The sequence below is a fragment of the Watersipora subatra genome, chromosome 3 (assembly GCF_963576615.1).
Source record: "Watersipora subatra chromosome 3, tzWatSuba1.1, whole genome shotgun sequence".
Classification (NCBI taxonomy): Eukaryota; Metazoa; Bryozoa; class Gymnolaemata; order Cheilostomatida; family Watersiporidae; genus Watersipora; species Watersipora subatra.
This window is the reverse complement of record NC_088710.1, coordinates 20,159,543-20,172,094: the sequence shown is the minus strand read 5'-3', so window position 1 is coordinate 20,172,094 and position 12,552 is coordinate 20,159,543. Positions and strand designations below refer to the sequence as shown.

Sequence of the window (12,552 nt, the reverse complement as noted above, 5' to 3'; positions counted from 1 at the left end):
CACAAACACGGATCTGATGACGGCTTTTTATCATTTAGCAATGAAGGAGGTTATGATTCTGATAGTGGCTGGGATGCTAGTAGATGCTAATTATTTTACTTATAAAATCAATAATAGCTAATAATAGCGTGTTGAATAACAACAGCGTTGATGTTTGTGTCGACGGCAGCTGCAATATAAGGAAAATAAAAGTAGTGGCTGAAGGGTAGGTGTTGACGATTTTCAAATTCGTAGCATGATGTAATTTGAACTATGGCTTTCCTTGAAACCTTGCTTTGTAGCTAGGTGTGTATCATTATATAAATTCATAGATATTAGATATATATTCTCAGATTTTTAGATATATGCATAGATAATAGATATATATTCATAGATATTAGATATATGTGCATAGATACAGTAGATATTAAATATAAATTTGTAGCTATTAGATAAAATTCATGGATATTAGTTGATCAGTAATATTAGTTTAAACAGACCATTATGAATATTGATTATTGAATATTGGTTTCTTAGAGATATAATGAAATACAATAACTGTACCTGAGATATCTACCTTCTGGATATCTACATTTATGTTACTATAATATAATCACTATATTTGGTGTACATACTCTGGACAAGCGCATAGTGTTTGACACTCAACACGTTCAATACCAGCTTTCCTTGGTCAAGCTTTCACTCCAAATATCCTTATTTTCTAGACTGAGACTGTAGAGGTTGACATTCATCCCTTCAAGTTGGAGACGTTCATCACTACAGCCCCTTTACAGCACCAGACCGCTTCGAATGAGCAACCAATTATTAACCACATTCCTGAACTTCTCTCCTACCCTAAAGGTAAATGCAACTATTCCTTCTCTTTCCTTTCTGTTACACTTTCCTCTCCTACCTTTTCTTTTTAATCGCTCGTGTCCTATTTCTTTTTCTTTAGCACTTATTCCGTAAAAGTAATCATTGTTTTCAATCAATCATCTCGGGCTTCGACATAATCTATCACATGTCAAAGTCATCTTAAGGGCAAACTTACACAAAATTTTAGTGGATCTGATCAGAAAATATCGGTATTCTTCCATCATTCGCAATTGTTTTAGATGTTTGAGATGATCTGTTTGAGGTTAATTAACATCGACAAAACTTGGTCACTGTTAAAACACTCAGAAGCAAAATATGTGCTGAAATTACGTCACTAGCTGCTATTGTTGCTATAGTTGATATCAGCTATTGCATACAAGTTGCAGCGTTATGCGTCTCTATTCTGTTGGTCTCTTTGCAACCATACATGTCATAATCGCACTTTCACTTGATCTGAGCATTTCAACTGCAATTAAGGTTTTTTGATTTAAATCTTGACACATCCTGGCAGTCTGATCACCTCAAACATAAAAAAACATTGCATATGATAGAAACATACCGATTCTTTCTGATAATCTTTACTAAAATTTTATGCAAGCTCGTCGTCAAGAAGGTTTTTGGCTTCTCTTTATTGACATATTCTATCTAATGTCAAATTCACTTTGAGTTGCCATATTATATTATGCATGAGTCAGCCATAGCATTTCTCATAGCAGCTGTGAACAAGATGAAATTTTGAGGATTATCTATCGAGTAAGTTAAGGATTATCTAGCGTGTAAGTCAAGGATTATCTACCTTGTAAGTTAAGGATTATCGCCTGTATGTTGTTATGTTGGTGTACACACTGTAGATTTTCTTCACACGTTGATGTCAGGTCATTTACGCCCTATCACCATAAATCTTTCAGGTGACGACATTGATTGGCTGGATGAGCAAACTACGTTAGCAGATGTGGAAGCTGAGGAGAAAACAGCACGTAAGATTGTTAAGAATGATTGTGAGATACTGCTAAGTGCTATAACTGGAAAAGTTTTTGATTAATGCTCGGATAAGAGGCATATCTTCATAGTGAAAGTAACCGCAAGGTATTTGACGCGTTACGGCTGCACTGGGAATCTATCAGTCAGACCGGTGCAAGCACATATGCCCTGCCCATTCATATGTCCGATTTGAAATATGGTCTGTCTGAGCTGACCACCCTACTCTGTTTATTCCACTGTCTCGCCTACGTCTCTCTCTCTCGCCTTTCTCCCATCAGTGAGTTAGCAGACAAAAATAAGCCGTTCACGTGACTTTCGATGTGTACAAAAATAACAATGAAGTTTGAAAAAAAGTATGCTAGCATTTCTGAGTGCACAAAATCTATCATGGTCAGTCAGGACACAGTATTTTTATTTGTAGTTACGTAGTTTTACCCTGATATATGGGAAAACATCAACTCATACCCGTCATGAACCACTTACTTAGTTTAACCGGAGGAGGATGCGTTTTTGTTAAAATAGTTCAGTTTGTAGCATCCAGATATAAAAGTGTATTATTTTGTAAAGAGGAAGTTATAAATGCTTTACAATTTAACATTCAGGTATCTCTATGTTTGGGTGTTCTAGTTTCTAGCGTTATAAGAAAGGGAGGTGTGTCAACTTCCTGCATACTCTAGCATAAGTTCAACAAATATAGTCTGATTGATCTTAGAGTTGCGTTATAAACAATTTTATTTAGTGAATCATTCTGATTCGATCAAGATGAGTCACAGCTCTCAACTAGTTCCTTATAGCCACTGTTCAACCCTCACTTGTAAAACCCTGTAACCCCAATATTATTTTCTATAAATTTACAAAAATATTATAAAATCCCTTTGTGTAGTTTCAGGTTGCGTAAAGGTTGGTTGAACGCAGAAGTTCTGAAAGTACACACATAAAGGAACTTTTGCAAACGTGATTTTTATATTTAGAAATAATTTTTGGTTTACGGCGTTTTTGCAAACGAGGGCAGAGGTGTGTAAGAACAGTAAACTATTTTTTTGTCAAATTCTAGTGCAAAACCCTGTTTAAATCCTGCTCTGAGACTAACCAAAACTTATTTTCCAACTCTTTTTTACCAAACACAGAGCCTGTGACTGTTTTTATGGTGGCCAGAATGTTAGGCATCCTACGAGCATTACATTTAAAGTTAATTGATATTCTCCGATGATTTCATTAACTATACCTGATGCTAACTGCAATAATAATTAGATTGACTACATTCTCCAATAGCGCTATCACCATAGCAACCAAAAATTAAAGAACTTCAGCTCTGATTAAAATCCTCTTAAGAAAGTGCTAGAAACATCTTAAATCTGAGCTGATCAGCGCATTTGGAAGATTAGAGCCACACCTTATCTTACAGAGTGAATGGAGTGCTGCAAAGTTTTAATTATTTTTTAGTCTTTTCTATTCGCTGGTGCATACAAACATAGTTGAAAAGTGAGAGAAAAATTTATTATTTACTTGTACTACTTTGTGTACAATTTTATTATTTTAATCTGTTTTTATTTTATTTTTTGCTAAAAATTTGCTTGTTTGTACTCCAGAACCAGCTGAGAAAAACTAACATTTAGTTCAAATTCATGCCTGATGAGGTACAGCTGCACTTCTTTTCTCATGCATTGGCCACAAAAACATTGTTTTTAGAGACCTTTTTGCCAAAACGATTTTCGTCATGCTCACCATATAGTAGCATATATTCATAATGTTTTTGTTGACCATTTCTGCCTTCTGTAGGTCAATGCCCCCTTGAGAAGTACCGTATGAGGGACAGGTGCTTGGACGAGTGCCCCAGTGGATTCTATCCAGCAAAGGAGGATCGTCTCTCCCGAGTCTGCCTCTCGTGTCACGAGTCATGCGCTGAATGCTCTGACACTCATAACCACTCTTGCACTGAGTGCTACTTTCAGTATGAGCTGCGCAATGGCCGGTGTCTCCTCACCTCCCTTGGTTAGTTCACCCACAGGGGCATGTGTGATCTTTTTCTAGTTATGGAGAGTGGGCAACGCGTGTGGTCTCTCGATAGCTATGAACACTCGGTGTGGTGTGTGGTCTATGTGTAGCTATGAGTGGGTTATGTCTGTGTTCTCTAGGTAGCTCTGAACACTTGGTGTGGTGTGGGGTCTGTGGAGTTACGAGGAATGGATATGGTGTATGGCCTAACCTTGAGGAATTTATAATATCAGGTATTCTGTTTGGCCAAATAATGAAATGTGATGCCAGTGCATAGTAACATCTTTGATGTAGAATCCCTTGTTTATTGTGCGATCAGCTTAGTTCCCTCTAGCTAATGAACTGTGCCTTGAGAGAAAGCTAGTATCACTATCTCAATCTCAAAATTTATGTTTGACTTGCCGAGAAAGGCGTCTCTTTGATATCCTTGAAAACCTCTCTCTTATCTCTGATTAGCACCGCTGAATTTCTTGGTTCTCCTAAAATTGGTTTTGAAGTGCTGTACCATTAATAGTTAAAATCTGTCTACAGTAATGTATGCTATGGTGTCATAACTATTGTTAGAATATCCTTATTTTGGCCTCGCACAGTAGCTTTACCAAAGCTAGCGCTTCTTTTCATTACTTGAATATTGCATCAAGTTTGGCAAATAGGATTGCGTAGTTTGATTTTTAAAATGCTGCTATTTTAGTCATATTCATGTAATGACAGTTTCATTTAAATTTCTGTTGCAGAAGTTCAGACTGGTGCATCTAAAATCAACATAAAAAGAAGGTTCCCATTACCAGCCATCACTGTGAAATCTATTATTTACGGAGGTCTAGCAATATTATCCATTCTACTTGTCGTGCTAATTTCATTAATAATATATTGTAAACGTAATCAATACGTAAATAGACAGCGAGGAGCAATGAGGACAATCACAGTATACAAGCCTGCCAACCCACCTGATCACACGGCTGGCTCTCAGCACTCGAGTCAGCAGGAATTGATGGACTGCGATGGTGAAATATCAAGTCAGGACAGTCAATATCGAAGTAGTGACACCTCTATAGAATGCAAATATACATCCTTGCAACAGTACCCCATCCAGCCTGTTTGACATATTTCCGCACACGTTTGAATCAGTGTAAATGAAGTGGCGTGCCGTGGCTGGCTAGTGTCAAGGTGCTTGGTGGCAAGTGTCATAGGTGCTTGAAAGGTGCTGATCTTGCAGCTCATAGTCTGGCACTACGCCTTACCATTGGCTTTGAAAGCATATCGCAATCTTCATATGCTCAAGAATATTTCTATGGAGCAGCATGCTTCCAGTAGAGGACAACTCCGCCTCCACGCAATGTAAAGTCTTGTTAAATGGAATTCAACCTACACAGGTGGAAGATGTTTTCTTCCACCATATATGAACATCATGGCACTTTCACCTATTAACATTTTAGGGTTCCATCGATGCCGAATATATTTTACATAGTTGTATCTCGCATTGCGATTGGAACAATGCTATATTTTTGGGTTATACCTTTGCTGATTTGTATTGTTGTTGGTTATTCAGATGTTTTTTTTACATCATTCATGAGGGCACGCAAAATTAATAGAGAGAGTGAAATAAATCTTTTCTTTTGTTCAGTTCACTCAAGTTATATTTTGTGAATTTTTTTACCGCTGGAAGTTATTTAATAAACATCCAGTTGTTTCCATGGCTACCAAATGACCAATAAAATACTCATGTTGTTAGAAGGTACTAGAAGATTTCTGTTTGTGCTACTCATTGGAAAACTTACAAAACAAATACCTTATGAGCTAAAGGAAGGATGATTTTCTGAGGTTTAACATTGTAGTAAATATGCTTTGGTTTGTTTTCCATTGCGATGGCAAGATGTAGTTGTTTGTACTGTCATATTCCTACTTTTTCCGACTTCACTTCCTCAAGCTTTCAAATGTCTTGATGATTCTTCATTCCAGTTGTGTTTGTCTGAAGAATGACTACTTTGACCAATCGGTGACTTTTACTGCCACCGATATGTGCGCATGAGTATTCTGCCAGTGTCGTACTGTAATTATCATTTGTTATTATTACTGTTATTAATATTATACTGTACCCTATTGTAGGTATAATCATATTTTACTCTCTTATGTGTACTCTATATGCGTATTGTATCGTATTGAGCCTGTGAGTATGTGTGTGAGACAATACAGGCTGTCTAGTACAGTACTGTACAGTAATGTACAATACTGTACATTACTGTACAGTAATGTACAGTACTCAATTTGCAACGTCTGTACAAGGCCCAGTTGTACTAGTCTAGAAAAATGAGGATTGGCTGTACTGTTTATTTTGGTGATCAACAATCTGGTTTTCTTTGTGGTGGAAATTAATATATAGTAGTCAATAAAGATGCCATATAACATGGAGAGTAATGATGTGCACCTGGTTTGTTAAATGGGCTGGGCAGACAACTCTCATCAAGTGCAATCCAAAGTGGTTTTTTCGCAGAGAAAGCTTCATGGCGCTGGCTGATCTAGCACAAGACCAAAAGCTCCATGTAATGATGGTATATAACAGAAAAATATTTCAACTCACGGTTACACGTAGGCCTATATAAGACTTTACGGGTATAATTCTCACGCAATAAGATTGTTTTACAGATTCGCCCAGCAAAAATAGCGATTTGATATCTTTGAAGTATAGGCTAAAATAAAGTGCTTTCTGAAGCGTATTAAACATGTTTCTAACACAATTTTTTTAACTCTCTATGAATTGTTCAGTAGATTCTCTTACCATATCACTGATGATAAACATTTGTTATTACCGTCTGTAATGAGTGAAAAGGGGCAAGATTAAGGCTGACAGCTAAAATCTTTTGTATATTGTAATAATACTGTAATAAATATTGCAATAACATTTTAAATTGTGAGGGTTACTTCTATAATTGACAAAAATAGTGTTGCATATAATAACATTATTTGAAATGTCCTTTAAACAACCTATTATAAAGTGGAGTTGCCTTTACTGAGATTAGACAACTCCAAATAGATTAATGTGTTATGTCCACGAAGTGTATATATAGCCTACATACTTTATACAGAAATAGATTTCATGAAGATGCAAAGCACATGCTGATACAATAATACTGTGTAACCGAAAATGACTGCTCAACTAATTCAGCATTATTAAATTAATAAAAAAGTTAAAGAAAACATTGTTACTTTACAAAATGCAGAACAAAGACAAAAATAATTATTAGCTTATGATGTTATAAAGAAAGAAATAGCAGCAAAAATACTAAACTGCTTACTTTATACAAAAGTAGGTGATGTGTTTTATAAAAGAAGCTGCCAGTACGGTATATTTAAAAAGAGCCAGCAACAATGTTCGAAAAGAAGAATGACCAAGATAAGCATTAAAAATGCACGCAAAATATTATTTTGGCTAACACTGTAAAGCATTTGCAAGCGAGACATAATTGCTGTCACAAATGGGTTCCTGCTCTTTGGCTTCGTAAATGCAAGGACTTGACATGCAACTTGCTGTCTCTACAATAAATAAAAGACTACTAAAGGAAAGTCTTTTATGACCAGTGCATCCAATCACAAAATAACATTGTCCTTTCAGTTGTATTCGTACCATTTGAGTTCAAAAACCATGTAATAACATTTACAACAGCTATGCTAAACCTTTGAAAAGCTTTTGTCTTAAGAGATTCTCTTTTTTATTGTTTTTCTTTTTTCTCTCACAATGCTAATACAAAATGAGATCAAAGCATCCATTGCAAACGGCAATGACAAAGATTGTTAACAGTTTACATATTTTAAAAGATGAAATGCAGTTTAATTTACATATGTTATTAGTTTTTTCTGACATCTTTGACTTTTATAATATCAGACATTGAGATGATCTTGGTGGAACCTTGAAACGTTAGCAACTTACCTGATGATCGACATAAGTGTGGGAGAGTCACATCAACGAGTGGAGTTTCAGATGGAACATCCGGGAAACAATCCTTTGAATAAAATAAAATAAATTTTTTAAACAAAATCTATTATAAATGTAGAAAAATACTTGAAGGTCTTTTTAATCATTTGCTGGTTGGCAATACCAAACGTGCTCAGATGGCATTTAGTTGATTTTTGTTCACCTCGTGTTGCTATGCTGATAAACAACCATTGGCATATACATGCACATATAAATTGTACATGCATATACACTTATATGTAGTAGCGTACATATGTATGTACAACCACTGGCAAGTGTACACATGTGTGTGGCTGGTTTGGGTTTCCGAATCCGGCTTAGTAGAATGCATATACATGTATGTGCTTTTTTGTATCATTTATGAGGGCAAGCAAACTTAATGAAAAAAGGTGAAATAGTTTTTTTTCTTCCATTCAATTAAATTTTTTTTGTTAATTTTTTTATTGCTGCAAGTTTTTGTAATAAAAATCCAGTTGTTTCCATGGCTACCAAATGACTAATAACAATACACATAACGTTGTTAGAAGGAACTAGGAGATGTTTGTTTGTGCTACTCATTGGAAAACTCTCACAAAACGAATGAGTGATATTATGTGAGCCATGGAGATGATATTCTAACTGTGAAGGTTTGATATTGTAGTCGATAAACTCTGGTCTGTTTTCTATCTTAATGGCATGGTGTGTTTCTTTGCAATCTACTCCCACTTCTTCGAACATCACTTTCTCGACTTTTAACTGTGCGGATACATAGCCTGTGATCAGCCATTTAAGCTAAAGCCTTGCAGACAGTGTAAGGAAGAGCCGGTGTTATTTAATGGTGCTATTTAATGGTGCTATTTTGCTTATGCATCAACAGACCAAGAGCTGCGTTCAACCTTCAACTAGTGACAAACAGATTGTATCCATATCAACCATGTTGTCATTGTTATCAATAGCAACATGTCATTTTTATCAATGACATGTTGTCATTGTTATGAATGACAACATGTCATTGATAACACTGACATGTTGTCAGTGTTAGCAATGATACAACAGTGACTTGAAAAAAGGAAGAGGGAAAGGGGAAGTCTCAGATGATGTAGAGATAGACACAAAAGTAGTAAGGAGAGAAGGGAGAAGGGCAGGGAGCAGAGTAAGCAAATGGAGAGGAGAGAAGGAAGAGAATACAGCAAGAGATGGCACAGTGGGTGGTCAAGTGAGGAGGAGGACAGAAAACAATTTAAAGACTTTAATGATAACATGGTTATTGATGACATGATGATAGCATTATTGTTCTAATTGATAACATTGATTATATTGTTGCGATACAACGCTAACATTGATAACATTGTTAGCATTGATAACAACAATGCAAACATTATTATTACCAATAATGTTATCATAATAATCATGTTGATAATAATAATAACATTCATAGCAATAATGTTATTAAGGCTATCATCATTGTTTATCAACAGTGACAATAGCCTTGGTATTTCAACCCAAAGCTGTTAGTCATATGAAGTTTAAAATCACCCCAACATCAATGCTATTCAAACGCCACCGATGATGCTACATGTACATGTAGGTCAGCAATTTTAAAGTTTTTGAATCATTTTAAATTATTTGTCGAAGTGATTTGATTGCATTTTGCATTAATTTGCTTTCATCTAAAAACTATTTTGCTTCACAGGAATGATGACTGGTGATACAAAACTGGTGGTTTTTCCAGAGCTATCTAGCAAGACTCATTCATATGGTTATTTTATGTTCAGCCTAGCATTATATTAGAATATTATTTCTTTAGTTTGCAATACCTTAATTGTTGTCAGCATTTTAAATGTTATTGCATGAAATCTTTTCTAACCTGAAAAGTTTTCTCTATCTGTAGTTTGCAAATAACACCTATTTCTACTACCTTGGCTCTAGCATGTTTGCGACCCTCATCATTTGAATAACCTGGTTTATTTGTATATCTATTTATTGTATATCAACATCATCAGTTTTTAGGAGTCTTTAGGCTTGCTAATATTATATCAATAAAGAAATATAATGCAAATATCAAACATTAGCTTGTCAAGTAAATCATATTCATAGGAGTTAGAATAGTCGCAGTGTAAAGCTATAGGAACTCTGTGGGTGGGTAAAATACCGCCTCTAATAAAAACTACTGTATTTAGGACCAAAAATTGCTCATATTTCTGCTTATCAAGAAATGGAAATTTCAGGAGCCCAGGTAATAAAATGGTAAACAATTCTTTTGATTTAAAATATTCAACACTCCAGCTAATCTTTCATTTTTATCTATTTGATTACAGATTGAAGTGTTTGTCAGCTAAATCTAACACTAGTTGTAAAAAGTTACTTTTAGAGCAAAAAAACTTTAAACTGCTAGCAGAGTTCCTCAGCATACTTGCTTTTTCAGCCATTAAAACAAAAATAACTTACCTTTGACTGCTCTACGAAAGATTCGTCTACATTGCTGACTCTGCTAAAGCTATTACTGTCTTGTTCTTCTAAAGCCTAAAAAATCAATGGCAATTAAATGAACACAAGCTGGCTTGGCATAATTAATATTTTTATAAAATACACTTTTTAAAAAACAGAGTAAGTGATAAGGATGAGAAATAATAATGACCTGTTTTTCCCTGTTTTGAAGGAGCCACTCAGCAGCAGTTACACTATTTGAAGAAGGAACCCGCTCATAAGTACACCTGATAGGGCTGGTATCAACTTCTTCATCCTTCTGCAACTAGATGATCCTGTGCAGTGCAGTCATGCAGCAAGTTACGGTCATGATGAACGGATAAAAAGCAAAGCTAATTCAAATTTGCAGAAAAATTTACTTTCATCCATGCTTCATGTGCATGTTGAGCAAATCCAAAGTTTTATTTTAGAGAGCTAAAAATTCGATAAAATTTACTAGTTTAATTGTAAGCTAGGTTTTATTGAGTCTCTCAAACTTTCTGCATAGTTTCATAAAATTCCATAACTTCTCTCTAAAAGTAAAACTCAGAATGCCAATATTTCTTCAGCATTTTTATCGTCTGTATATAAACAATGACTTGTTAGAGTGTATGTTGACATACGCACCATGCTGTGGGCTGTGATGTGAACTGGAAAAATGGTTTTTACTTTAATGTTTCTGTAAATCCGTCTCTTGCTGCAATAATACCAAACCTAAGCTATACTATTTTTGAAGGCATCCTGACCTCCTCAATAACTTCTTTTTGCCTAAGAGCAAGATAACTAGCCAAGCCTTTCACATTTGCTCTCTAGCAACACAATATATCAATTTTATTTTCTTTGATCAGTGTACACAGTTATATATACAACACATATGCCATACATATTATATAATATTATTGTATAATATTATATATAATATATGTATTAATCTAAGACCTACTGACGGCTCTATGATCATTCATAACACTGCCGCCAGATAACTGTGACTACTTCATCAAAGTTTTAAATACTTCAGCACTTGTAAAACTCCTTGATATTGGTAATGAGTTTTAGTTAATCATAGATGTAAGTGCCAAATTGACTGGCTGTATACGCAGGCAGCATATTGTGACTATAACCTATTTTAGCTATAACAAATAATGGTCGTAGCAGACGATGGCTATAGTAAACTGACTATAGTAAACCATGGAGCTTTTTGCACCAGCTGAATATAGCCACAATTGTAATTGGTGTATCTTCACTTTATACTTGATACAATTTTTTGAGCAGCAGTTGGTATGTTTTTCTGCAGACATCACTAGCCGTTCAGAAAAAGCTGCAAGACCATGAGAGAGAAACAGGGAAAAAACGGAGAAAAAAGAAAAGGATAAAGAGAGGGAGGGAGAGAGAGGGAGAGAGAGAGGGAGGGAAAGATGGAGAGAGAGAGGGAGGGAGGGAGAGAGAGAAGGAGGGAGAGGGAGAGAGGGAGGGAGGGAGGGAGAAAGGGAGGGAGAGGGAGGAGAGGGAGGGAGGGAGAGAGAGAGGGAGGGAGAAAGAGAGAAAGAGATGTAGTCAGGAAGCTCTGATATCTTGAGATTCCTTTGCAGCACCAAACTGCTGTCAGCACCCTTGCACTATTGTTATTGTTATTACTATTGTTATTGTTATTACTATTGCTATTGTTATTACTATTTATTTATGTTTTGACATTTCGAAGAATGAGCAACTCACCGAAAAATGTAGTAGCCGGTGGATATGATAACAGTAGCCAGCACTATTCCGCCAGAAATCAATGAGCAGATCACTAATACGTTGTTGCTACCTAAAACCATAAAGTGTCAGAACACATTTACTGTTATTCATAAGACCATAACTTTAGCAGTACCAGGTGCTTTGTCACAGCTACTGTCCTAAACCTGCATACCACATATTTAAACTGCTATAAAAACACAATGTAATCATTTTTTATTTTTTATGCAAACCAACCCTTACGCGTTTTTTTTGGATTTTCAAAACATACAGCTTAAACTTACATATGAGTTGTATATAAAGGTTTTTACTATCAATATCTTGTTTATAATGTAAAATTATTATTTGCTTAAAAAATTAGTTTTTACATAATGCCTTGAATGCACGGAAATGTTTATACCTTTCAGAACCTTACAGTTTGACGAAAAAATTAAAAACATAATAATAGAAAAATCCCATTTTGGAGATCTGTACACAAAGAAGTAACATCAACATTTTAAAGCTGCCATATTTTGTAGAATCTTAAAGAATAATAATAACATGTTTATTTGCAGCCCTTAATAAACTAGCACTAA

The 12,552-nt window shown here is 35.3% G+C and overlaps 2 protein-coding genes across 2 annotated transcripts in view; one reads left to right on the top strand and one right to left on the bottom strand.

Annotated features, from left to right (window-relative positions):
- The window catches only part of LOC137391708 (furin-like protease kpc-1), a 34,895-nt gene extending 29,347 nt beyond the window's left edge, over positions 1 to 5,548 (top strand). Inside the window, exons 15-18 of the mRNA XM_068078239.1 lie at positions 705 to 840; positions 1,764 to 1,832; positions 3,616 to 3,828; positions 4,566 to 5,548. Of these exons, the coding sequence (XP_067934340.1) occupies positions 705 to 840; positions 1,764 to 1,832; positions 3,616 to 3,828; positions 4,566 to 4,933 (786 nt within the window). The 3' untranslated portion in view covers positions 4,934 to 5,548. The remainder of the gene's footprint in view (positions 1 to 704; positions 841 to 1,763; positions 1,833 to 3,615; positions 3,829 to 4,565) is intronic.
- A 1,125-nt stretch (positions 5,549 to 6,673) lies between these two features.
- The window catches only part of LOC137391222 (uncharacterized), a 59,907-nt gene continuing 54,028 nt past the window's right edge, over positions 6,674 to 12,552 (bottom strand). Inside the window, exons 16-21 of the mRNA XM_068077629.1 lie at positions 11,960 to 12,050; positions 10,874 to 10,943; positions 10,419 to 10,526; positions 10,229 to 10,303; positions 7,757 to 7,829; positions 6,674 to 7,362 (exon numbers count right to left, since the gene is read on the bottom strand). Of these exons, the coding sequence (XP_067933730.1) occupies positions 7,259 to 7,362; positions 7,757 to 7,829; positions 10,229 to 10,303; positions 10,419 to 10,526; positions 10,874 to 10,943; positions 11,960 to 12,050 (521 nt within the window). The 3' untranslated portion in view covers positions 6,674 to 7,258. The remainder of the gene's footprint in view (positions 7,363 to 7,756; positions 7,830 to 10,228; positions 10,304 to 10,418; positions 10,527 to 10,873; positions 10,944 to 11,959; positions 12,051 to 12,552) is intronic.